This window comes from Ananas comosus, linkage group 22 (assembly GCF_001540865.1).
Source record: "Ananas comosus cultivar F153 linkage group 22, ASM154086v1, whole genome shotgun sequence".
Lineage (NCBI taxonomy): Eukaryota > Viridiplantae > Streptophyta > Magnoliopsida > Poales > Bromeliaceae > Ananas > Ananas comosus.
Window position 1 is genome coordinate 10,179,320 of NC_033642.1, and position 26,084 is coordinate 10,205,403.

Below are 26,084 nucleotides of genomic sequence, written 5' to 3' on the forward strand. Positions count from 1 at the left end.
CATGTGCACGTAGGACTTCTCTTATTGCGGTGGTGTTGAGTAATAAATTTTAATGATTTGTTGGAAATTGTTCTTTCTCTATCGTGAATATGTGGCAGATTTGTAGGAACAGTTCATGTACGTGACAATCTTATGTCGCAATCAATTCCAACCAACCCAGATACTTGTTCCCATGGACAGTAATAAGTTAATCTTCTTTGCAATATTATAAATAACGGTCTTGTTAAAGCATACAATTATAAAATATTAACTTGATTTAAAATCCTCAAAATTGAGCGCGACAAAGCCGAAACATGAAATTATTAGCGTGTTTTTTGATGGATTTAGAGTCCATCCACGATTCTTCACATATAAATTTCTAAACTATAATTGGTGACTAATTGTGGCTTATCAACTCATCGAGTTCAACTTTAAATTATACAAATAAGTTGGCGCACACTCAGCTGGATTAAAAAGGGCCGAGCTTAAGCTGACCTTATATCCCTCGGTCGTGTTCGGCCCATTCATGTTTCTAAGCAAAGGGGCCCATGCCTCACCCGGCCCAAGCACGGGCCCCAAACAAATAAAAAATGTTGTTGGATTAAATTTTTAAATGGGGAAGGAAACTTGGCAAAATTTGAACCAAGGAACTCCACCCGTCTCCATTTATGAGCTACGTCTCTGTTCTAATGGAGAGAGAGAGAGAGAGAGAGAGAGAGAGAGAGCCATGGTGGAGGAGGAGGGGTGGAGAAGGAGCGGGATCGAGGTGAGGGGACTACACTTCGCCTACGATGGCCAACCCCCGCTCTTCGTGAGTTTCGACCTCGAAGTCGCCCCGGGCTCTCGTTGCCTCCTCATCGGCGCCAATGGATCCGGTACGATCCGATCCACCCCCTTCCCCTCTCTCGCAACCCTAATCTGCTGCTTATTCCAGCAATAGAGCGGTAGATCTCGCGATCGAATGATCCGGTTTCCTTTCTCGCAATTTACTGAGTAATTTTGTGTGGTGGCGTAATGTATCGCCTCTATTTGAGCAAATTTAGATTCGAAGTAGAATTTATAGTTGAGTGGTTTATGGGTGAAGCGAGTTATTCCGCTGATTTGTCCCGATGCGATAGCTCGATCTCTTTTAGCTCCTCCTGAAATTTCCTAATTCCATTTGTTTGGTGGAGGTAAATCTTTAATTGTACAAGTATTCAGCACCAAATTCTGTAACGTAAAGCTAAGTATACTTCTTACTTCTAATTTCTGATGGTAGAGATCAGCTGTAGTCGATTGGGGTATGTATAGCACGATTTTAAAGAATAGTCTCTACACTGAATGTAATACTGATTAAATGTTCTGAAGGAGAATAGGTTACATGCAGAATACTTTAATTGTACTATTTTCTCGAGCAATCTCTTTAACACAACCCAAATAAGCCTCACTCACAGGTATGTGAGCAATTCTTCCGAATCCGGTTTATGTGGTAAATGCAGCTTTCATTACCGGCATCTAGATTGTGATTATGTCTATCTAGGAATTTCGGTTAACGTTTAGAAGATACTGATAGAGGTCGATGGCACTATGCAAGAAAATAAGCATAAATTATACATTATACCAGCCCACAGCAGACTAAGGTTAATCAGATTTGAGATTAAAATAATTTGTAATAACCAAATACAATGCAGAAAATTTCAGGTTAAAAACTATATGGAAAATATTAAACAAAGCAGCTTGCTCTTTATTAACAAGTAAAAGCAACTGTACAGTTTGCACTTTTGAAAGTTTAGCAACTTTCAGTAATGATTTTGTCACTAGAAATGGCAGCTTGTAATGCATCATGGTTGGATGAATTTTCTATGGTTTCAATTTTCATTTTTTAATCCCCATTTTCTGTGGTGATGGTGATAGTCATAATTTTTAAGTTTTTTTTTTGGTCTCTTACATTTTGTTGTAATTGGTATCATTTATGATTGATTTTATTTTGTTGTGTAGGCAAGACCACCTTGTTGAAGATTCTGGCAGGGAAACACATGGTTGGAGGAAGAGATGTTGTGCGAGTACTTAACAGTTCTGCTTTTCATGACACAGAACTCGTGTGCAATGGTGACCTGGCCTACCTTGGAGGTTCTTGGAGTAAAACTATTGGTTCAGCTGTGAGTTTCACATTATTTTGTTTTATGGCTTCAAGAAAAATAAATAGAAGTTTGATATCCTGTTTGTAGTACATTTTGGCATTCGTCCGGACTTGTAATAACAGGCTTTCTGCACTTTGTGGAGGAATCTATCTTTTTCCAAGCAAGTCAGGAGTTAAAACTCAAAACTTGTCACTAGATTCGTAGGGGAAGGAAAATTAAAAATGGAATAATATTCTGATATTCATATATTTGGAGCTTGAGGATGGTAATCCGTTGGATGTATTCAGTGCATTCTGGTTAATATAGCATCACCCATAAGATTGCAAATCTATCCAAATGAAGTTTATAGCTTCTCACTGTCACAAAAGCTCTATGATGAACTCCTGGAAGGAATAGATTCCAACAAACAACTTCTTTTAACTTGGAAGCAGCATGTTTTGAAGGGTGTGTTACATACAACAGGACTGTTTCTTAGACAGACACAATTACTGCAGGCTGTCTTATACAAGATCATATTTGTCAGGGTGATGTTCCTTTGCAAGGTGACTTTTCTGCTGAGCACATGATTTTTGGAGGTATGGTGTTGTACTGAAATTGTTCACTGCATCCTAGTTGTTTCGAAGCATGTATGAAGGAGAACAATTCTATTATATATTTTATATAGGTACTAGCTAGAATGCTAAAAATTCGAAGATAAAAAATGAAGAGGCTTTTTAAATGCGATGCTTTAGTTTATATTGGTCCTTGTTCGGAGTCTCAGTTGCTGCCGCTGAAGTTGATTATTCTTGATCTTACATCTCAGTTATTGTCTAGTCTAATATTTCCCTGAACTCAAGAGAAGTTTAAAATTGGTAATTCCTGGCTAACTTACAAACTGAAAGTCTGAAACCACAGTTTTCTATAGAGATATAGCTATTCTTCTTCTTCCGTTGTATTTTGGATTTTGAGCAGTTGAAGGGGTTGATCCTGTTAGGCGAGAAAAGCTGATTGATCTTCTCGACATCGATTTGGACTGGCGTATGCATAAAGTTTCTGATGGACAACGCCGCCGTGTCCAAATTTGCATGGGCCTTCTTCATCCGTACAAGGTAAGATGCTTTTCAATTTTAATTGGTTATTTATTTTGGAAAACTGGATCCTGTATAACTCTCAGAAAGAAACAAAGGAGCATAGCAAAATTTAAAGAAGTATAGAACTTCCTAAGATGTTTGGATGAGCGTAGTGACAGCTACAGAACTAAACTTTCTTGAGATTTTTGACACTTAGGAGCTTTGACACGGCGCCATGCTTGATTACACACACAGTTCTATGTTATTCATCTTTACGGTCAACTGACGCTGCATGAATGAGAATGATTAACGTTGCGATACCATGCCTGAACACGCATCCTTTAGATTGTAGCAATGCATGGGAATCTAAGACTTACGGAAGTTGTAAGAAATGTGGAAAATGGACTTTCAGTCTTACGTGTGAACATGCCATCTCTCTTTGCATATTGTGGGTGTTTATATATTTATATCATTGCTTCTACAGTGATATATTCTAAACCTCTGAAGAAAACAACAGGTTCTACTGCTCGACGAAGTTACAGTCGACCTAGATGTTGTCACAAGAATGGATCTGCTCGATTTCTTCAAGGAAGAATGCGAACAAGTAGACTTTTAGTTCATCCATCAATCATTGTGTAGCCTCTCATCTTCTTTGAATCTTACCTAACTATCATGCTATCATTACAGAGAGAAGCTACCATAGTTTATGCCACTCATATATTTGATGGGTTGGAATCATGGGCCACACACGTGGCTTACATCCAAGATGGTGAGTTGAGAAGATCCGCAAAGATGTCCGACGTCCATGAGTTGAAGAGTGCAGAGAACTTGCTTTCGGTAGTTGAGTCGTGGCTCCACTCGGAGGTCAAACGCCCCATAGAGAAGGAATCAGTGAATTCTACTCTCCAATCCCTCAAATCTTCTCCTTTTGATCAATCTCCTTTCAGATCATCGCGGCATATGGCCTACTACCGTTAACTGCTACATAACCAGTGTATATGCTGTTCCACCGTAGTCACTGGGTTGTATTAAGTTCTATAAGGATGGTTTTTCGTTGTAGCATTTTATACGGCTTTCCTCTCAACCATGCCAAGGAGTTGCGGGTCTAGGGAATTCCCCTGTCATGTTGTCAGTTTTTTCTTTCAGCAGCCCCACACCGCAGTGGGCACCCGCACCAGCATGGCTCGGCACGGGCATGAAGAAGAGAGGCAAACTTCTCAAGGTGAGGCATAAGAAATATCTTCTATTTATGCTGAAAGTTGACTAAGAGAGGAAAACTTCCAAAGGAGTGGCATGGTTAGGTCTTTTATTTATGCTAATAGTTATATGGAACTGTGTGCGACATGTTTCATCTCCGCATTTGCATCATCCATAGCACTATTGTAAAAGCTCTAGATAGGAGTTTCCCCATTATGCATGCGGTGTGGGCCCATGGCCCGTAGGCAGGCATAACCCCCGAGAAATGCAGGCCCTGGGAGAAAGATATATCTTTATGAAGATGCTCTTTGACCAAAAATTAGCTTTTGTCGGTGGAGTACATCACCATGGTATCTCTTTAACTTAAAGAAAAGCTTATAAACAGATCGTCCCGTGCGGACTACCAGTAATGATTAAGCTAGGCCGAGGTGCTGGCTACTAACTGCCCTGCACTTCCTTGATATAAAAAACCCTACTTTGAGTTCGCGTAGCCCATTAATGATAACATCCTTGGCCCACAAAGCCCATCTCCTCCTAATACACTATGGTCAAGTTATAATTTGTTTCTTTTTTTATTTTTTGGGCGAAGCGGGTGGTTGGCTGACCCAACATGTGTATATATTTATATTTTGAGCCCAAACAGAAAGGCCTTTTGCCTCCGGCCGAGTGCCGCGAATCACGCGCACCAACTCAATAAAACCTTCGCGCGGGCCCCGCCAAACTGTCTCCTCAATTGGGTGCGCGTTACGAGGCGCTTTTTCAGAAACCGCTGCTCCCTACTGCATATGTTTTTTTTTTTTTTTTTTTTTTTTTTTTTACCATCAAATGTCGCGGTAGTTTCCTCTGTCCCACAAATCTCAGCTAGTTTGTAGTTACATCTTTTTTTGGTTTAAAAAAAAAAAGAGAAAAAAAAAGGGAACTAAATCGTCTTTTTGATATACGCGCATTCGGAGAATCGAAATTGTGGGCTTTTTTAATCTACACTCCGCCCATCCGACTCCAGGTTACGTGCGTCCGTCCCCCCGCCGCTAGAAAAAGTGTCACCCGCACCGCCTCAAACAGCAAGCAACGCTTCCCGTCGCGTCCGCACCGTCCACATGATACATCAAAATTCGTGCCGCGTTGCCTCTTTTCCGTCTCTCAGCCAACAACCGTGTGATCCGAAAAATTATCCGACACGCGTCGCTCATCCGCGACCTTACGGCGCACCGTCCCACGCTGTGGTGTGCGAAAACCCAGCGCACGATTCCGTTCCGGACACGTAACGTGAGCCGTCGGACCACCTCCAGCGGAGAATCATCCTCCGCGGGGGTCCGGATCNGCAAACAGCGATGCACGTGCCATCACAACCGTCCATCTCGTGAACTGACCTCATCAGAACCCGTACGTTTGTGGTGCTCCCCACCACTTTAGTCATCCGCAGATCGAACGGTTCTGATGCTCCGCTCCAGCTAGAGTGTCTTTTGTGCCGGCGCGTAGCTTACCGAAATTATTGCTTGCACCAGGTGTATCCGTACACGTCATACACCGTACCTTACATTTCATTACGATTGTCATGAAATAAAGATCTAATTTAATTAATAGATGTTATCCAATCCAAATTCATCATCTGAAAATCAAGTCCGAAAAGATAGCTTTAAGCAGAGAGAGAGAGAGAGAGAGAGAGAGAGAGAGAGAGAGATTGCTCGATTCGTATGAAAAAAAAAATTTCCAAAATTTTATGATTTTCTGTGTTTCGCCCTTTTTGAATGCTTTAGAATAATAAAATCCAATATGTAATAATTTCTGATTTTGAGACATTTAATATTTTAAGGCTGCGGTCTATTCGATGTGTTCGTACACCAGGCGCAGGGAATAGTTTCTAGTAGCCTTTTAGGTAACGTGCGCCGCGCGAAGGACCGGAACTAGTCAAAAAACTCGACGCTTACTTTTCCTTGATCACGCTCATAATGGTTTCATGCGCAACATTCGATCTCAGCCGCTGTTTCTTCTGAACGTAAGGCAGATCTTTCAACCCGCATAGCAAAATTCTGCTCCCGTTCGTACAAACGTCTTCTGATACGAGAATACGGTGGGTGTAAAACGTGTCGGCCAGTAGACACCATGCGAAAGGAGCGGTTCACCCGTTGCTTATATCTTAAGACCAATTTTTTGTTCCTTTTTTTATTTTTACGAGCTTATTACCAATTAATTATTTATCAATTAATTAATTTAAAAAATGAGATAAAAAACTATAAATGTAATTAAAAAAAAAACCACTACCTTTTCTCTCATTATTATTGTTGCCTCGTCTCCTTCTTCTTCGTCTTCACCGCTGCTTCTTCACACTTCATCGCACGAATTTTGCGAGATTTGGGGGAAAATTTTTGGTCTCCGGATCTGCGTCTATGCTCGATTTTTTTGGTGCAATTCATGTGATTCGATTCTTTGATTTGATCGTAAGAGGCGATTTTTTAAATTTTTTTTACTTATTTTTGGCTCCGTCGATCTACCCCTACTTCGTGAATTAGGGTTCGGATTTGTTGTTGCCCCGGGGAGGTTTTAGGGTTTCGATTCGGCGGTGGGTGCGGCTGCGAAGGTTCGATCGGAAAGGGAGGGATTTTGCTTCGATTTGTTGTAAATGTGGATCTGTTCGTAGATTTTTTTTTTTTTGGGGGGGGTCTGAGGGTGGGGGGGGGGGGTAATGGGTATTTCGGTGTAGTGATTTGTGGTTCCTTTTTGGTTGTGCGATTTTGGAGCAATTGATTTCTCAAGGCGGAGTTGAGTCCCGTTGGATTAAAGTGTCGGCAATTGATTAGAATTAATTCCTGTTGTTGGTGGTGGAGTTCTAGGTCCTCTATCTCTTAATCTAGTTTTCTTCGATCTGCTGTGGCGGAGATTAGAGGCTGTACAGTGATTTGTTAAAGGAGAGTGCTTTGTAGGGGATTTGTGGCACTTTGTGCTATAAAAAGGACTTGCCCTCTTTGATAAGTGCGGAGCACTTCTATCCAGCTAAGAAATTTCTTTAAATGGATCATGCAATTGGTGGGAAGTATAAGCTCGGTAAAAAGATCGGAAGCGGCTCTTTCGGAGAGCTCCATCTTGGTGGGTCATGTTCTTATATCTATTTCTATCAATTAGCTTGGTTGATTTAGCTTATCGACTTACTGCTTAGGGATGCATGAATCAATTAACTAGTTCTGAGTAGTTTTGATGTCTTGGTGTAATGTTGTTCAGGTGTGAACATACAGACCGGAGAGGAAGTCGCCATTAAACTGGTATGAGCTGTTTTTGACAGTTGATCTTTTTTTTTTTCCCCTCCAAAGTTGGGAAAGCATAAACACTTATTGCAGTATACAGGATATTGCAATTAGGTTATTTAGACCATAATTTATAGTTGGTAAACATTATTTTGAAGTTGTAGTACCTTTATTATAAAATTTTTAATTACGACCTGGGAAAACTCTCCTAGTTTAGAGAGTAAGAACCAAGTGTAGGCCATTATATGTTGATCTTATCTTACACTAGCATCTTTGCAAAGCCATTTATAAATTTCTAGTTTTGATTTGTGTACTACTCTTGGTTATCAGGCCGAATCCTCCTTGTGAAAAAATTGTTAACGATGGTTTATTAGATATCGAGTTCCGAGTTCAAGAATCTCTATCAGGATGACGATAACCTTATTTTCATTACCACTTTAATTGTGTTGTGGCAGGAAACTGTAAAAACGAAGCATCCCCAACTCCATTATGAGTCAAAGGTCTACACACTACTTCAGGGAGGAAGTGAGTTATTATTCTGTTTGGTTAGGATGCTTGTCACTTTAAATGAATGTTGAAGATGATTGTCTATTAACCCTTTTTCTTTTTCTCTCTAAAGCCGGCATTCCACATCTAAAATGGTTTGGTGTGGAAGGAGAGTACAATGTGATGGTTATTGATCTCCTTGGTCCTAGCCTTGAAGACTTATTTAACTACTGTAATCGGAAATTCTCACTGAAAACAGTACTCATGCTAGCTGACCAGCTGGTAAGTAGATGATCTTTCCTGTTTTTGTTTCCAATATCCTCTAATTTTTTTTTGAATGGAATATCCTTTAATTTAAGAATATGGAACTGTAGAACTAATGAATTTATAAGGTAATGCTTCTTTAGTTTGTCAAATTTATTCCAACCAATCTGTCTAACTGTATAATTTGCTGTTTCTCTTCAGATTAATCGAGTTGAGTGCATGCACTCAAAAGGTTTCCTTCACCGTGATATAAAACCGGACAACTTCCTAATGGGTCTTGGTCGAAAGGCAAATCAGGTGCATAATCATCTTTTATGTACCTCAGTACTGTAATGTCCCAGTGCTCATGCTTGTGACTCACATTTGTTTATCTTATCTAGTGTGAGAAATATTGCAGATGCCATGTTAGGATTGATATTCTGGTTTGCTTAGAGACCTCCTGTGGGAATTCCTATCTGCCATGTGTTGATTCTGGTTGTGTTTTTTCCCCCTCTCTTGATGACAGGTTTATGTCATTGACTATGGGTTGGCAAAGAAATATAGAGACCTTCAAACTCATAAACACATACCCTACAGGTAAACCATGAATTTCTCTCATGTGCTGCGACTAGTTTTTCTTTTACTTTTTACCTCTTTTACCAGTTCATCTAAGATTAGGCATATAAAAATAGCAACAGTGAGAACAGTTCTGAGCAGTAATAAGCAACTAAGTATCTGTACTCTTTGTTCGACTGGTTAATTGTCTGTACTCTTGGTTCAATCAGCTGCATGTGGACCTATCTAAATCCTATTCAGATCTGCCAACGGATTGCATAGGTGTGCTGCTGCATAGCCGCTATTAGAATGGTTCAGTAATCCATCCAATGCTGCACTACATATGCCGACTCATAAGCTGAAAATTCAACCTTGTTTCATCTTCTTCATATCTTGCTTGGTGATTGAACTAACAAGTAAACAATGTTATTTTCCTTTTATCTTCAAAATTTTTTGGCTGAACTAGTAGCTTTATTAAGCTCTATGAAGATGCATTACTAGTATAAAATCTTTGTCTGGCACTGTAAAAGGCTATCCTAAGTAAATCATCCTTCAGGTAAACTAGTACCAATCTCATCTACTTCATTGGTTATGTAGACAAATGGATGTCCTGATACTTCTATTGCTTTTCTATTTCCTTCTTTCTTTGTGTGCCCACTCTTCTTCTTCCTCTTCTTTTTCCCTTTTTTTTTTGGTTTTTCTCCTTTACAAAGCCACTCTTCAGTTAAATGCATCCCTTCTTGGCTAGATTTGTTGATGAAGTACAGGGCTGTTTTACAGGGAGAACAAGAACCTCACGGGAACTGCACGCTATGCAAGTGTTAATACTCACCTTGGTGTTGGTTAGTTTCTATTGATTTTGTAACTATATTTTGAAAGTACTTTTTATTTTATTTTATTTTTAATACTTTTATATGACCTATATCTTTACTTACGGGAGTAATAATTACTTTTGTGCAGAGCAGAGTAGGAGAGATGATTTAGAATCTCTTGGTTACGTGCTCATGTATTTCCTTAGAGGAAGGTTCGAATCAATATCCATTATTTCTTCTTATTTGTATTTTCTTTTCTGGTATACGATGCAGTTTTGTGGTTTACCTGGTTCTCTGTTATATATATATTGACCTTTTCTTTTTGTCTGGTTGTGTTCTTTCATTAGCCTACCCTGGCAGGGACTTAAAGCTGGCACTAAAAAACAGAAGTACGATAAAATTAGTGAAAAGAAGATGCTTACACCTATAGAGGTACTTTTATTATCCTACCGCACTTCCTATTTCTGTTCGAAAATTATGTACTTTAATGTTTTTGACCTTTCCTTCTTCCCTTTTTGACAATTTCGATATATACAAAAATTATTCATGTTGTATTAATCGTAATTCAGGTCTTGTGCAAGTCATATCCGTCAGAATTTATATCTTACTTCCAATATTGCCGATCCTTGCGTTTTGAGGATAAGCCAGATTACTCTTACTTGAAGCGACTCTTCCGTGACCTCTTTATTCGAGAAGGTAAATCTGGATATCATGAAGAACACCAAAATAAACACACACCACACACACACTGGATCTCATTTTTAAAGAAGATAACTAAAATAAACACACCCATTCAATTACAAATAGTGCATATACCTGGAGCAGACAAAAGTGACAAGTTGAACAAGTTCATGCATATGAACGGGCCCTTAATTTTGTATACTTATTTTTATCTGCAAAAGGGCACCTGGTCTGAGCTTCCATTCGTTTACAGATACCTCTCAACAATTTTTCTATTGCAGGTTATCAGTTTGATTATGTCTTTGACTGGACTATTTTGAAGTATCCTCAGATAGGTGTCAATCCACAAGTACGGGTATGTTTATTTTATTTGCCTTTTCATATTGGCCCATGTTTATTTTTAGTAATCTTGTTTGTGTTCAATATTTTCTGTTAATCTCTGTCAAACAGTCTAGTGGAAGAACAAGCGTGGCTGTTGGAACATCTCATGAAAGGGCCGAAAGAACTACAAGTAGGTTCTATTCTTGAAGATATCATTTTAATTTTAGTTGCTGCCATGATGCCAATGATTCATAGTATTGTCGTGCTTTATGTTTGTAGTGGGACAGTTGTTTCGCGAAAAGCTCCCAGATGCTTTTGTTAGAAAGAATGCTTCGGACTTGGTGCACCATAACGACAATTCAAAGCACAAAGCACCAGACGGCATGCCTTTGTCTTCCAAGGTACCTTGAAACACTTTTGGTTACTAGTTAAATACAGGGACAAAATGGCATTTGTTGTTACTTACGTTCTCCTAGATAGATGATAGGGCCCATAATTGTATCCCCATAACTTTGATGCTTAGTTATTTACTGATTTTCTGCTACAATTTTTGCTGTACATTTAAGTAATGATTATCAGCATTGCCCATTATATTAGGCCCATGATTCGGAGAGGCCATGGTCATCATCTCGAAATGGAAGCACTTCAAAGAGAGCGGTCATTTCAAGCAGCAGGCCGAGCTCTTCTGGTGGGCTGCCCAGCGAGCAACAATATAGCCGAACAAGCCGGCTCTTCTCTAGCAGCAGCAGCCGCCCCCCGTCTGCTGCACAAAGAGTTATTAGTCCTGCTGGGGCCGAATCCAAAACCTCCTCTCTCTCCCGAACCGCAGCTGCTATGAGAGGCTCCCGTGGTGAGCCTACACTTCGGAGCTTCGAGCTCCTCTCACTTGGCTCTGATAGGAGGAAATAAGACGATGAGCTGTTGGAAGGGGTGTGAAGATATGTCTCTTTTCTTAAAAGCGGACTTGTTATCCTTTGCTATTAAATCAAATCCAATTAATGTGAGCATCTTATAACTTGGCTCTGCCCTGTTTATATCCTTTTCGATAATGGCATGCGGAGGGAGGAAAAAGAGAGAGAGAGAGAGAGAGAGAGAGAGAGAAGAAACTTAAAATGGCACATCAGAGCTAATGCTTTGACGCTATTAATTACTTGTTAATTTGAGTTGATCTGGTTGTTCCTCCATCTAAAACAAAATGTCTCTTTGAACAGTCTTAGTGTTTTCCTATCTTGATGAAACCATGGCCGTGCAGACAATTGTTTATACCGGCAACTCGTGCTTCAATAATAAATAAATACCTTTGGGATATTCTGGTCTCTTCCATGTTGTTTATTGTAGTTATTTCGATTTGGATTTGCTATGGGTGTGGTCCCTTTTTAAGTACTTTGTGAAGTGATTGGCTGCTTGTTGTGTGGCCTCTTGTTCCTCATTTGATTAGCTGTTTAGGGGTAAAGCTCACCATTGCTATACCCACCTGGTTTAATGAATGAATGAATTTGATCACTATAGTAATTGAACTGTAGATTTCCAATTAGATCAGAATTGAATGGCGTAATACGCGTATGTGGCTTGCTTGTAATGCTACGCTACCACCATATATATATATATATATATATATTTTTTTATATACTCTGAAATGATTAATTTTTCCTCCTTTTCCTCTATAAAAGCAGTATTTGCTGTGACATAGAAAGTTAGAGAGAGTGACCTCCCGGGCTTCAAAGCAAGAAGCTACTTGGAAGCTTCTGATTCTGCATTAAAAAGTTACTGAAATTATTTTTTTTTTATTTTTTACCGCCCCTTCCATCATCAATCCTACTTAGATTAAGTTTATAGGGAAGTTAATAGTTGAACGAAGTAGTCTAGTTTTATGATAAAATATATATCAATAATCTATAAGAATTAAAAAAACAACACTCTTTGGCATTTTAATAATATTATTCTTTCTTTTATTATATAAAAAATATTCCGAGTCTCAAAAAGTACTTTTACTTGTAAATTATTAATATGTCGGTAAATTCTATATAATTTCTAAAGTGTATATTAATTAACTATTTTTTTTTCCCATTATAGATACACACACATATATAAGCACATAAATAATCCGCAAAAAACAATAACTGGGGACCCCCTATAAAAGGGTAATCCTATTCATTCAGTTAATCAACCTTCTACGGCGTTAGAGGCACATGCCGAGGTTGCTTTGACCGCTACAGAGTCAAACTGCGTGGGAGCGCTCCCGTGTGGAACCGAACCACCAGCAATCCCACGCCGCACATCACCACACAGCCGAAGCAGAATCAACGGCCGACCGTCGAACCGCATACTCCTGCTCTCTATGCGCGCGTCCGGATAGTAGAACTGCCCCTCCACCGGGGAGTCGCCGAGGTGGAGAAGCTCCGATCGTCCGATGGGCGGGTAACCTCTACCGATGGATCCGACGGTCGGGATCGTTTGAGTATGACGTCACGTAGGGGCCATTTGCGTTGAGATTCGCGTGCGATCTCCGGAGGTCGTTTTTAGTGCTGAGGGGAAATGCTTGAGACATGAGCCGAGCTGTCCCTTAGATGGTCCCATCTCTCTCTCTCTCTTTCTCTCTCGCTCGCTCTGAGGGTTTGAGTGGTTCGGAACTCGCTCTCCCTTCGTTCTCTTCTCCCGGAATCGACTGATTAGCCCCGCGATTCGAATGAATCGAGATCTCTGAGATCAATCCTCGTCTCCTCCACCGCTTTGTTCGATCGATTTCCTTCGCAGGCGTTGAGGATTCGAAGCTCGATCCGAAGCAAGGAGGCGATCGCTCCGTTGACGAGAAGATCCGACCTTCTTCGTCCTCCTCGAGCTCGAAATATAGGGTTTCTGAGCTACCCGAACCGAAGGTGGGGGGGTGCGATGATCCTAAGTTGTTGCTCCAATGGCGGTGGTTAGATCGAAGTCGAGAAATGTTTTAAATTTGTAAATTGTAGGGAATTTTTGATCGGTTTTGTAGTCTAGGTTTGGTGTGAAGTGGTTTTAGATCGGACTTTTCGTGCTCGATCTTCTCCGTTTGGAGGAGTTGTTGGGGCTTGACGAGAGATTTTTACTTGATGGTTGGGATGGATGTGGAAGTAGTGAGGGATGTGGCATCGCTGAACCCCGATCTGCTGCAGCTTCCGGAGGTGTCGACCGTGGTGCTCAAAGAAAACCCTAACATCGCCGAGCAGCTCTTCTCGCAATGGCTTGCTCTTCCGGACACCGTTAAGCTGGTAGTCCCATCATCATCTACTGACTTGCTTTTGTGTTTCTCATGATCAGCATGCTTTGTTTTCTCCTCCTGTATGGAGCCTTGAAAATATATGTTTTATTTAGAGTGTAATGCATGCTTATTGCGGAATTGAATAGTGTAAATACTCGAGGGACAGAAAGAAGCTAGAATGCAGAATGATTAATGCATTAAGTAAATGCAGATAAATTAAATACAGCTCATTGAAGCAAATTGCGGTTTATTTTGCTTGCTAGATGCCAGGTTTTAATTGCATTTTCGTATGCCACTTTACAGTTAGCAAAACTATTCCTGTAAATTAAAAGGAGTAACATTGTAAAACTCTGTGCATTCACGTGCATCGTTGCATGTATAGCATATATGTGGATGCCGTTCCTTGACTCCCATGTGTTGTCATTGTCGGAAGTATATGCATAGAACCTATGTGTCGTCTTGTAAGGACATATGTGAGTTGCATAATGCCCACTTTATAGTTAGAAACTAAAAGTCTAATTATCGAATTCAGATTATTAGATCTTAAAATCCCTACATCAAATTCTGTACATTATTCTTTTTTTTTTTTTACCTTGAATATGCGTTATATCAATTAAATATTGCATTAATATACTTGAAATTAATAATTACTCCCTGATCTTTGTTGTCCGCAATGTCTCCTGATAATCTCTAGTAGGCATCAGAAGTTCTTATTTCTTGATCCTACAAAACCGAACGCCAATATTATTGTAAAAATATATAGTTGTTTGTTACATGGATTGCATATGCGTTTGCTTTCTTTATAAGCACATTTTGTACATCTCCACAATTTTGATTTGAACATCAGGAATGAAGTATTACACTCTCATCAACAATCTTACTAAATTTATTTTTAAATATGTTAGTATTATGAGGACTGTGTTTGTTGCAATTGGAACTTTTTTTTTCTTGGTTATGAGGACTGTGTTTGTTGCAATTGGAACTTTTTTTTTCTTGGTTCAGTTGGTTGTTTATTCTTTTGGTGTTAATCGTACTAAGGAGGTTCCAATATAGCAGATTGGTTGTTGTTGAGTCCGCATCATGTCAACTGTCCCAACTAATTCAGACAATATATCTTTGGTTTTCCTTATTCCCTTTTTCTTCCTTTCAAACTCAAAAGCTGTAGGTTTGCATGAGTATATAGAATTCTTGTGTTTAAACTTTATGCTCGATCTAACTTGATTTGAATATAAAGAAGAAACAAAGAGTTTAATGTAATTCATTCATTTTAGATATGATGCATTGGTCACAATTTTAGTATTGTTTTGATTTCGTTATGGTAAATCTTCAACAATAACCTCTGCACCAGTACTGGTTCACTACGGAAAATAGGCACAGTAACAACAGCTTATGCTGTTGACCATTTACACAAATATCTCTCTTTCAATAGCACCTTTATCATTTTTCTCTAGGTTAAATCATTAGTTGATGATGCGAAGACTGGCGCACCGTTGAATGCTTTTGGGAGTTCTAGTAGTACAAATGCTTCTGGTAGCAATCCATTGCCTTCCATGTTCCCTGCTGGCAGTGCACCTCCACTATCTCCAAGAAGCACCTCCGGATCTCCTCGTTTTGTGAAACGTGGCAGTAATTTGGGGCCCTCATCTTTAGGATCTCCTCTAAAAGTGGTTAAGGATCTTCCAAGAGAAGTCATACCTCAGGTAACAATCATCTGCCAACTTCTGGTTAAATTTATTGCTACTTTAGCAGTCTGAATTGTATGTTGAAGGTGTTGATCATGTGATCTTTCTGTCATTTTGAATGGGCTTTGATGAGTTTTTTGATACCCTGATAGTTCTATTTTCAAAATGGTCGTCCACCTGCATATGAACTGAAAGAACAATGCTTATCTCGAATCAACCAGCTTTACTTTGGGCGCACTGATGGTCTTCAAATTCAAGGTGGAACTTTTTCTTTACAACTTTCAGTATTAAGTGGTTTCGAATTGGGTATAACGTTAAAGCTATTTCTCACTTTATCAGAATTTAAGTTTGTGACAAAGGAAATCTGCAAGCTCCCATCTTTCTATTCTGGTGTACTTTTCAGAAAGATTGATGTTGGCTGCACTGGCATTGTTTCAAGGTAAGCAAAATTTTGTGCCTACATTAGGTGAAGCAGTATGCTAGAGAAAATCTTTTCATATTTGTTTGTCTTGGTTCCATGCTATTGACAGTTTTCAAACTTGTCCGATTGTTCTTAGTTGCTCAGTTCGAAGTATGTACTCGGATTTCGGTATTTGTTATGAATGTACTTTATATCATGCTGAACGAATATCGCAGAGTGCTGTCAAAGCCTCATCCTTTTTGTCCATTTATACTGCTATTTAGTGTAAGGTACAGCAAACCATGTCTGGAGTCTGGATCATTATGTAGACTTTCTTGGCTTGTTTGCGACTGGTCTAGACCTTACTTGATTATCACCTCTGCGCAACTACCATGTTGCTGCTTGCTTTCAAATTACATGATATAGCACCTTAAGGTAGCAAATTTATAGTCATGGAATATTCTCCATCTTCAAATTTTTCGCACTTTGCTTGATGGAAGTGACTTAATTGTCTACATAAATGTTTTTGGCACCTAACGAAAACATTTACAACTGTCACTCTATTGACTGATTTCTATATCTTATTACGACTGATTTCTATAGCTTATTACGACTCTAGGGATGCCTTAATTGATTTTTGGGTTAACGGCAACATGATGACTATGGACACAGCAACTCAGATATATGCAATTTTGAAGCACCCAGACCGCTGTTACCTAATTCAGGTTTGCATCTTGTTATAGCTTCAGATTTCAACTCTCTCATAATAAATATATTAATATCACTGTGCCATGTAAAGTACTCCCTTAGGACATGGTTAGACATTAGCTTATGTTGGTCTTAAATTTTCGTACTGGAGTTCATGGTTTTCCTCTATACATTTTTCGTTTCTAATCTGATTCCTGAACCATATAGGAGGATTTCAAACCTGTTCTTCGAGAACTTTTGACCAGCCATCCTGGATTGGAATTTTTGCAAAGTACACCCGAGTTTCAAGAAAGATATGGTGAGCCTGTTTGGTGAAACAACTAATTATGATTATGGAAAAACTTAGTAATGTTCAGAAAGTAATATCAATTGTATACGACTTTATAGTTGATTACTAAAGATACCTCTGATTTTAGTGATAGTTGTTACTTGGTTTAGCTCCTAGTTGTCTTTCCTTTTTGAACCTTTTCCCTCTGATGAATCGAGAACTGTTAGTTCTTACACTTATGATAACAAACCTGTTGTCCAGCTGAGACGGTCATATACAGAATATTTTACTACATGAATAGATCTGGAAATGGTCATCTTACCCTCAGGGAGCTAAAGCGTGGAAATTTAATTGCTGCGATGCAACATGCTGACGAGGAGGATGATATAAACAAAGTTTTAAGGTACTTCAGAAAATTGGAATTTGCATATTATAAACTGCTTGTCTCCTTTTGGAATTTGCATACTAATAACTGGTAATCTGCATAAAATCAAGATTAGAATATAAGAAATTAGCTACACGTTCTTAATTATTCATATTTTGCAGATACTTCTCGTATGAGCACTTCTATGTGATCTACTGCAAGTTTTGGGAGCTTGATACAGATCATGATTTTCTGATTGATAAGCAGAACCTCATCAGATATGGAAATCATGCACTTACTTATAGAATTGTGGACAGAATTTTCTCACAGGTTTGTTTAGTTTTAAATAAACTGCGGATTATAAATCACAACTTTGTTTTAGTATGCCTGCAAAAGCATCAATCTTCTGATTTCTATTCGGTAATTGTCTGGTAGGTTCCCCGAAAATTCACCAGCAAAGTTGAAGGGAAGATGGGGTATGAAGATTTTGTTTACTTTATATTATCAGAGGAGGATAAATCAGCTGAGCCTAGTCTTGAATTTTGGTACTGTTACATTCTTAATTTGTTTTATTTGCTGTATTTTGTAGTTCAACCTGCATCTATCATCGTCCCTATTTTTGTTCATTGGGGAAAACCCCATGGAATGGTTATTGGATGGGTTTTTTAACTGACCTTATCAATTATTGATTTCTCATAATACTATTGGTATTACTGGGTATTAATGTGCCGGCGGTTTTACGTTCATCTTCACACTATTGTATAAATATGTTGCAATTATCAAATCCTACTGAGCACTCCGTGCAAATCTTTTACTTCATTTTATGAATATGTATGCTCTCGAACAGTACTTCTCTAACAGTGGCTGGTTCAATTTTGTCAGGTTCAAGTGTATAGACCTTGATGGAAATGGAATACTCACACGCAATGAAATGCAGTTCTTCTATGAAGAGCAGTTGCATCGCATGGAGTGCATGTCACAAGAACCTGTTCTATTTGAGGACATTCTATGTCAGATGATTGATATGATTGGACCAGAGGTTTGTTTTTCATCATGTGATGATTATTATGCATCTTATATGTAGAGATGTCAATGGGTCGGATTCGGGGCGGATTTTTAAATACCCGAACCCGAACCCGACTCCAAACCCGAACCCGAACCCGAACCTGAACCTGAACCCGATGGATTTTAAAAATTCATATCCAAACCCGAACCCGACCAAAAATCTGAAACCCGAACCCAAACCCGAACCCGAACCCGAAAATTTGAACCCGAAACAATTATTTCTTTTTTCAATATTTCAAAATATATTATATTAATTCTAAATTTTTAAAATACAAATTCAAATATAACATCAAATTTTTTTATATATATTATATATAATACAAAATAAATTCGGGTTCGGATCGGGTTCGGGTTCGGGTTCGGGTTCGGGTCGGGTACAATCAAAATCNTCCATATCCGAATCCATATCCGTCGGGTTTGTATTTTTTATATCCATATTCGAATCCATATCCATATTCATCGGATATATCCGTTTCATTCGGGTTCGGGTTCGGATAAAATTTCGGATATCCATACCCATTGACATCCCTACTTATATGTGAAAAATAACCATTTCTGGGCTCATCATTTTTAACTGTATGTTCTTATTTCTTTTTTTGTAGAATGATAGTTATTTTACATTACGAGACTTGAAGCACTCCAAACTGTCAGGAAATATTTTCAATATCCTTTTCAATCTTAACAAGTTTATGGCATTTGAAACTCGTGACCCTTTTCTTATTCGTCAGGTGAGTCATGAAGGTGGCACTCAGTTTGTTATCTTTATGGGAGGTCAGATGTTACTTCCTGGAACTGATTAGAAACTGTTATATTTTGCTTTCACTCGTGAATTCAGGAGCGGGAGGAGCCAACTTTGACAGAATGGGATCGCTTTGCACGCAGAGAATACATAAGGCTGTCGATGGAAGAAGATGGTGAAGATGCCTCCAATGGAAGCGGAGACGTTTGGGATGAGTCACTTGAGGCTCCATTTTAAAACTATACTCGGGTAGGTTGATGATTTCAGCTGCATCCAATTGCTATTCACACTAGGCAAGTGATTGATGTGCCAACTCTGCAGAGAATTTAAGATGATTGAGGTTATTGGTGCCAAAGAAGTCACGCTGCTGAATGCGGATAGGCAACTCTCAAGGAGAACTTTAAGTGCATTAGCTTGGAAGGTTCTCAATCCGGCTGTGGGGTGATAAATTGTGAATCTCACTGCAAATAGTAGTTGGTATGTTTCATCTGGTACAGAAAGTCTGCTAAGGGTTCAAGTAAAAGAGAGTGGCATTGCTCGCATGGTTATTTCTCGTCAGTGCCAGGAAAATTAAAGAACGTGGTTGCTGATCATTTTTCTCATATGCATAATCGGGTAAAAGGAGAAAAAAAGAAGAAGAAAAAAGGTGTCCTTATTTGTTGCCTCTTCCTTTTTGCCTCGTAGATGCATGGGTTAATTGCATGTCTGAAGCTTTCCACTGGTATGGGTTTTCCTGTTTGGTGGTATGAGATGCAGGTGATTGTTGCTTCTTTGTTGCCTAATTCAGTTCCGTAAAAGATGATATTTAATTAATTTGTTTTATTCCCCAGTTGCTTATGTTAATCCTAATAAATTGCAGCGTCTTGAATGTTTTTTCTAAAACTAAAAAGAGTGATAGAATATACTATTGACAGTAGTCGTTTGTTTAACTACTGATTCCATCATAGCATGCTTATGAAGTGCTTGCGTTGCATTTGATGGATTCTTCAGTGGCTCCCATCCATGTTTCAAGTCGGGTGTCTGAATTTGTGGCTTATTGTTGATTTAAATTCATAATTTAATGTATTACTATTATTTTTTGTTCTCCCCTCAAATGGTTATCGCAGGCACGAAGCAGATGTGATTTTAAATGTCATTAAATTGGCAGGTCGAGTTACGGGATCAATGTGAGGGGCCTGCAGGCTGGTAAAGCTGGATTGATCCGCTGGTAGGTTAAAATCAGGTTCAGGGAAATCCAAGATGAGCTTCTTAAATCACGAATTTAACTGCTTGCGGTGACAATCAGCGGAGCTAGCAAATAAAAAATCCATACTAGTAAACTGGGCATAGCAAATAATGAGTCATGAGTACATTTAACAAATTTAACAATTAACTTAACAGAATTAACTTCACAGAATTGACGGAGGTCTAAGAAAGATTCCTTAATTGCTCCAGAAATCGAATTCATTGAACCAAAACACAAAAAAAGAGAGAAAGAAAGAAAAATCTGAACTAAATCATTGTGACTGATAATTAAGCATTGGAAAAACATGAAATCGACCAGCAATCACTCCTCCAGACGTATTTTTGTTTCCTCAGCTTTTGCAAGCTCCTGCTAAAGGGGAGGCGCTCGCCAAGGCTGCAGAGCTACGCCGCGATCTTGGGAGGGTCAGCGTCAGTGTTCCGCCGTCTCCGGTTGTTGCTACTTGGTTCTAGTTCTTCCGCAGTACACTGTATTCCTGAAAAACTCCCTTATTAAAGTTTTAATGCAAAACATGTACAAAACAATGTTTGGGTTTATTTATTTTTTAAAAGCAATAATAATTTGTTGAGTCTAAACAATCAGCCTAAAATATTTAAATTCAATTATTATTATAAGTGTATAGGTCTTATATATTCTAATCAGAATTAAAAATATTGGGATTTGGAATTATTAATCTTACAAGCTAAGCTAATTGTTCTATAGACATACAGAAGTTATTAATTATATATTTGAGCTGTATGCACTGATTGATCAAAATTTTCATACTATATCACGGCGAAGGTCTGCTGATGATCGCCCATCAGTGGACAGTGGACAGTGGTGGTAGGCCAGTAAAGAACTAAAGATTCATCCAGTCGCAGAAATCGGGTCTGCAAAAGCATCGTCAGAGACAGACAGATGGACAGATTCCGCGCACGTCTTCGTCGCGTCGCGCGCAATCAACTCGACATGCCCACCTTGGAAACTGCCGCCGCCCTCCGTCGTCTTCACGCGCTCCCTCTTCGCTCAAAATTCTACCCGTCTCCTCCTTCCCAAACATAATCACCAATTATTATTAGACCCTAATAAAGCCCTAATTTCCAGCTTAGGAAAGCAAACCCCTCCCCCCGATTCTCTCCCCAAACAAGCCCTTTATAATCCCCACATCGTTGACCCCGGAACCCCCTCGTCCCCAACTCTCTAATTCTAGTCGAAATTAATTTGCGGAGCCCCATTTCCTCGATTGCGATTTCATTGGTTGATTTCGAGGATTTAGGGGGAGTTTTTTTTTTTATCGGGAATCGATGCAGTGTTGTGCGGCGAATCCCGACGCTGGTGTTGTTGTCGAAGAGCCCGATTCGTTCTACGCCATCAGGCCCGAGTGCCGCGATGATGTCCCCAGGACTCGATTCAAGCCCAGGGTATATCTCCTTCTTAATTAGTCAATCTCTCTCTCCGTTTTGTCTTTTTTTTTTTTTTTTTTTTTTTTTTCCGAGGGAAAAAGAAGTCCTATTGATTACTTATCTGCTTCTTAAGTTGTTCTGAATTCTTATAATTATACAATTTTATGTAAGTTAGTAGATTGAACTTTGAATTGAGTTGCTGACTTATTTCTCAGTGTAATAATTAATGGTGAAAATTTTGATTTTTCTGATTTAGGAACTAATTTGTAGAAGCAAAATGAATTTTTGAACACTAGAGTGGTTCTTAGGATCATGGACTTTTGTATTGTGGGTCTCGCGTAGTGTATGACGTGTTTTTCTACTCTTGCAGCCTGGCAGGACGCTTAGTGCAAGGCGTTGGCATGCCTCTTTCTCTGAGGAAGGTTACCTGGACATAGCTTTGGTTCTTAAACGAGTACAGCGCGGGGTAAGATGCTTGTCGTGATTAATCCATTATCTTGATAATTAGTGCTGTTGCTGACTTTATGCATTTGCCGACATCCTATTAATTGTTGTTCTCCGAATAGTAGTAAATGTTTCATCAAAATATTGAATTCGTTTGTTGAGAAAGAGGATGCTTGTATTGTGATTTGGAAGCGTGATCCTCTCAATTTAAGCCGTCATCGACCGCAAAATATTGCGTAGTATTATTGTTAGGGAAAAAGGATGTTTCTCCAATGGCATGTGATGATATCGTGACTTTTGCACGGGTTTATTTACTTTAACTCCATGACAGGGTGTTCACCCGACAATCAAAGGAGTGGTTTGGGAGTTCCTGCTTGGCTGCTATGATCCTAAGAGTACTTTCGATCAGAGAAGTCAGTTGAGACAACAGCGAAGGTATAATTCTTCTTAATCAGATTGGTCATCCCAGTTGAGTTTTATGGTGGCTACTTTTAATGCCACCAATTCTTCATTATTTGCTCTCTTCTGAGTTTTGCGCTAGTTTTAGTTGACATTTTTGTATTGTAGGTTCTTTGTTTATGTTACCTCTAACTATTAACTTGGTTGAAGCTGGGCTGTTAACATCTTCTTCACTCAATGCTGCTGATAGTTATTTTGGCAATAAACATACTTAATGTGAATCACGGCAGGTTAGAATACGAGAAGTTAAAGTCAAAGTGCCAAGAAATGGAGAAGGCTGTCGGTAGTGGAAGGATAATTATGACTCCTGTCATTACAGAAGATGGTCGCTCTATTGAAGATCGCACAAGCACCGGTGCTGCTTCGCAAGAGGATATTACATATGATTTTGGCGATTCTTCCTCCATGACAGAACAGCAAATGGATAATGTGCTGTTGGACAGAGATGCCATCCAGTGGAAGCTCACCCTGCATCAAATTGGTAACAGAACATGAACAGCAATCACACTATTCTTGTAGTTTTTCACGCACAAATAATCATTTTCAGTGGGAAATGCCAAATTTTTCCTCAATCCTTTTCTCACACTGTCAGACAACAAAGGGAGCCTGAATCAGCACAGAATTATAAATTTAGATATGTTTACTGGTGGCTTAGATCCCTTTGAGCAATTGTGTTCCACAACTCCCTTAATGTTCACTGGCTATTAATTGGTGCTGCTATTATGTAACCGATTGTAGGCCTTGACGTAGTTCGTACCGATCGTGCACTTGTTTATTATGAAAGCCAAGAGAATCAGGCCAAGCTTTGGGATATACTCGCAGTTTATTCATGGGTAGACAAGGATATTGGTTACTGCCAAGGTGATTGAGCCATTAACATAACTGGTTGAAAGGAAACTTTCATTTAATATTAATTTAATCTGATGCACTACTTTTATGCAGGAATGAGTGATCTTTGCTCACCAATATCAATTGTTATTGAAAATGAAGCAGATGCTTTCTGGTGCTTTGAGCGTTTGATGCGCAGACTGGTAGGTACTTTATCTTGTTTCACTTAAATTATCAGATGGAGCTTTCTGTTTAATCTAGTTTTTGTTTCTTCCTTGGAAAACATTGCTAGTTTCACTACTGTTCCAAGTATAATCCTTGCTTTTGTTGTAAAATGCATAACTAGCATCAAGAGGTACCACACTCAATTCTTATATCGCTTTGAGTTGTCTTCTTATACATTAATAGGTCAGGTAAATATTCTAGACTCGGAACAAAACTTCAATGGTATTTAATTACATTATACTATGGTTCGGGCAATTGCCATTGCATTGCAAAGAAATACTGTTACAGGGAGTATAAAAAATGTACTGTTAGATCACAACAAACTCGAGAGCACTTAACATTTTTTCTTAATGATTGTCGTATATTTGCATAGTAACATCAAATATTGCTAATAATATTTCTGTTGTTCGGAAGCGAGGTAACTTCAAGAGCACAAGCACTTCTATTGGTGTTCGTTCTCAATTGATTGCACTGGCATCTGTCATAAAATCTGTTGATCCGAAGCTTCATCGACACATAGGTACAACTTTGTATAACCTGTACTAAGTTTCTGGATAATTGATGCCTTTTACAACTCCTATATACATACATTGAGATCTGAATGAAAATCGTGGATTTATACTTCTTTCTCTTCTAGATATGGAATTGGTTGTCTACAGATGGAAATGTTCATGAATGTAATTGGCAAATCGTAAATGCAGAAAATCTAGATGGTGGGGAATACTTGTTTGCCTTCCGTATGTTGATGGTTCTTTTCCGCAGAGAGTTCTCATTTGTTGATTCATTGTACCTTTGGGAGGTAACTTCTCTCTTCATTATTCCTTCTGATCTGAATGCTTACTGCAGCACGATTTATTTATTTAACACCATATGAACCAATCTGCTCAAGAATCCCTCATTCTCTCATCCTTTTGAAAAGAAATCCCTTATTCTCTTATCGCTCTTTAAACATATAAATGAATGTGGCGAAAACGATTCCTTCAGCCAATCCTAATTTATTCAGCATGTAAAATTACCCTTTTCTTCCTCCCCCTCTCCTTTCATGTGTGTGCGCGCGTGCTCGTATGTGTGTGTGTTCTGTTCTTGTCCTTGTTCTTGTTAAATTCATATTAGATATAGGCATATTGTAAGATATTCAATTTTAACTCGAGGGTTCCCATTAATTTCAGCTTATGTGGGCTATGGAATACAACCCCAACCTCTTCCCCATGTATGAGGCGGATACAACTGCTAACAAAAGCCAGGCAGAAGTAAAAGATAGAAAATTGCTTAAGCAATATGGGAAGTTTGAGAGGGAGAATCTGAAGGCCGGTTCAAAGGATCAACAGATTCCTTTATCCATCTTTATTGTAGCAAGTGTTCTCGAGGCCAAGAACAAGCGGTTGCTGAAGGAGGCTAAAGGTCTAGATGATGTCGTCAAGGTTCCTCTCTCTCTCTCTCTCTCTCTCTCTCTCTCTCTCTGCATTTATATCTCATTTGCTCTTCCGGGTATGTACCAGATCTTGAATGATATCACTGGAGACTTGGATGCCAAAAAGGCATGTAAGGGGGCACTGAAAATTCATACTATATACTTAAAAAAGTAAGTCCTGCATCGAGTTTTTTAACTTTTTATGATCAGCGCTGTTTTGAGGGAGTTTTAAGTCGTGCCGCACAATCTCATGCAGGCAAAGGTAGCATAGTAATGTGGCTGTGTATAAACACAACGACAACGAGCAACTCGACTGCTGGTGAAATGTAGCCATGAGAATATATTTCTTGCTCTCTCTCTTTTTTTCTTTTTTTCTTTTTTTTTGGTTTGGTGTGCGCTTTTTTTGCTTCATAATTTTTCTTACTATTCTTTGATTCCTCCCAGATCCCCATACAGTATTGTTGTATTTGCACAGAAATAAAGTGTAAATGTGATTGTGTCTGTTATACCTTGTAATTGCAAAAGATACGTTTGGCTCTGAAAGAACGGAATCGCGCAATATACACTTGTTATGGAAAGAATGAGTTCTTTTTTTTTCCGTAAGAGAAGTCCCATGTTACTTCCTTTCGTTTTGTGTCTTTTCAAATCTAGTATCTAAACCATCATTTGCAGTAGTTATAGTTGATAGTTGAAGATAAAGAGAATTATAATTGTTATTTTTTAATTATGTTATGTTTGAGAACCATTTACACCTTCATGTAAGCCTGATAATAAGCGATTACTTGTGGCTCCATTGGCGCTCCTATACACGTGCTGCTAATAAAGAGCTTGTTTGAGCGTAAGACTCGTTTACACGAAGCCCAAATAAGGCTATTGTTTATACCTTTTAAATTAAGCCCAAAAGCTGCACACAGATTAAAAGCTGTGAATTGAATTTATCCTATGTGTTACA

At 38.9% G+C, this 26,084-nt stretch overlaps 4 protein-coding genes across 4 annotated transcripts; all 4 read left to right on the plus strand.

Annotated features, from left to right (window-relative positions):
- Positions 618-4,503, plus strand: LOC109727654 (ABC transporter I family member 19-like). The gene is made up of 6 exons (XM_020257823.1): positions 618-854; positions 1,957-2,117; positions 2,623-2,674; positions 3,051-3,187; positions 3,666-3,752; positions 3,836-4,503. Exons 1-6 carry the CDS (start codon positions 707-709, stop codon positions 4,124-4,126), a joined length of 876 nt encoding a protein of 291 aa, XP_020113412.1. The 5' UTR covers positions 618-706; the 3' UTR covers positions 4,127-4,503.
- LOC109727299 (casein kinase I-like) lies at positions 7,017-11,998 on the plus strand. The gene is made up of 14 exons (XM_020257358.1): positions 7,017-7,429; positions 7,562-7,602; positions 8,040-8,109; positions 8,204-8,352; positions 8,536-8,631; positions 8,840-8,910; positions 9,649-9,710; positions 9,829-9,892; positions 10,028-10,112; positions 10,250-10,376; positions 10,643-10,716; positions 10,812-10,872; positions 10,962-11,083; positions 11,280-11,998. Exons 1-14 carry the CDS (start codon positions 7,354-7,356, stop codon positions 11,589-11,591), a joined length of 1,410 nt encoding a protein of 469 aa, XP_020112947.1. The 5' UTR covers positions 7,017-7,353; the 3' UTR covers positions 11,592-11,998.
- LOC109727078 (serine/threonine protein phosphatase 2A regulatory subunit B''beta-like) lies at positions 13,226-20,176 on the plus strand. The gene is made up of 13 exons (XM_020256960.1): positions 13,226-13,924; positions 15,366-15,614; positions 15,749-15,854; positions 15,936-16,035; positions 16,616-16,721; positions 16,912-17,002; positions 17,234-17,375; positions 17,519-17,666; positions 17,772-17,881; positions 18,219-18,375; positions 19,004-19,129; positions 19,237-19,389; positions 19,462-20,176. Exons 1-12 carry the CDS (start codon positions 13,766-13,768, stop codon positions 19,375-19,377), a joined length of 1,635 nt encoding a protein of 544 aa, XP_020112549.1. The 5' UTR covers positions 13,226-13,765; the 3' UTR covers positions 19,378-19,389; positions 19,462-20,176.
- LOC109727079 (TBC1 domain family member 15-like) lies at positions 21,091-25,730 on the plus strand. The gene is made up of 11 exons (XM_020256962.1): positions 21,091-21,783; positions 22,136-22,231; positions 22,541-22,644; positions 22,899-23,149; positions 23,407-23,529; positions 23,611-23,699; positions 24,136-24,241; positions 24,423-24,520; positions 24,891-25,142; positions 25,221-25,303; positions 25,389-25,730. The coding sequence occupies exons 1-11, from the start codon at positions 21,667-21,669 to the stop codon at positions 25,396-25,398; spliced, it is 1,329 nt and encodes a 442-aa protein (XP_020112551.1). The 5' UTR covers positions 21,091-21,666; the 3' UTR covers positions 25,399-25,730.

Coding starts and splice junctions, on each gene's coding strand:
- LOC109727654 (XM_020257823.1), top strand. CDS start 707: ATGGTGGAGGAGGAGGGGTGGAGAAGGAGCGGGATCGAGGTGAGGGGA. Junction 3,188..3,665: donor GCCTTCTTCATCCGTACAAG/GTAAGATGCTTT, acceptor AGAAAACAACAG/GTTCTACTGCTCGACGAAGT. Junction 3,753..3,835: donor TCAAGGAAGAATGCGAACAA/GTAGACTTTTAG, acceptor CTATCATTACAG/AGAGAAGCTACCATAGTTTA.
- LOC109727079 (XM_020256962.1), top strand. CDS start 21,667: ATGCAGTGTTGTGCGGCGAATCCCGACGCTGGTGTTGTTGTCGAAGAG. Junction 21,784..22,135: donor GGACTCGATTCAAGCCCAGG/GTATATCTCCTT, acceptor CTACTCTTGCAG/CCTGGCAGGACGCTTAGTGC. Junction 23,700..24,135: donor AGCGTTTGATGCGCAGACTG/GTAGGTACTTTA, acceptor GTTGTTCGGAAG/CGAGGTAACTTCAAGAGCAC.
- LOC109727299 (XM_020257358.1), top strand. CDS start 7,354: ATGGATCATGCAATTGGTGGGAAGTATAAGCTCGGTAAAAAGATCGGA. Junction 8,911..9,648: donor CATAAACACATACCCTACAG/GTAAACCATGAA, acceptor GCTGTTTTACAG/GGAGAACAAGAACCTCACGG. Junction 9,893..10,027: donor ATGTATTTCCTTAGAGGAAG/GTTCGAATCAAT, acceptor TTCTTTCATTAG/CCTACCCTGGCAGGGACTTA.
- LOC109727078 (XM_020256960.1), top strand. CDS start 13,766: ATGGTTGGGATGGATGTGGAAGTAGTGAGGGATGTGGCATCGCTGAAC. Junction 13,925..15,365: donor TTCCGGACACCGTTAAGCTG/GTAGTCCCATCA, acceptor ATTTTTCTCTAG/GTTAAATCATTAGTTGATGA. Junction 16,036..16,615: donor TGCACTGGCATTGTTTCAAG/GTAAGCAAAATT, acceptor TTACGACTCTAG/GGATGCCTTAATTGATTTTT.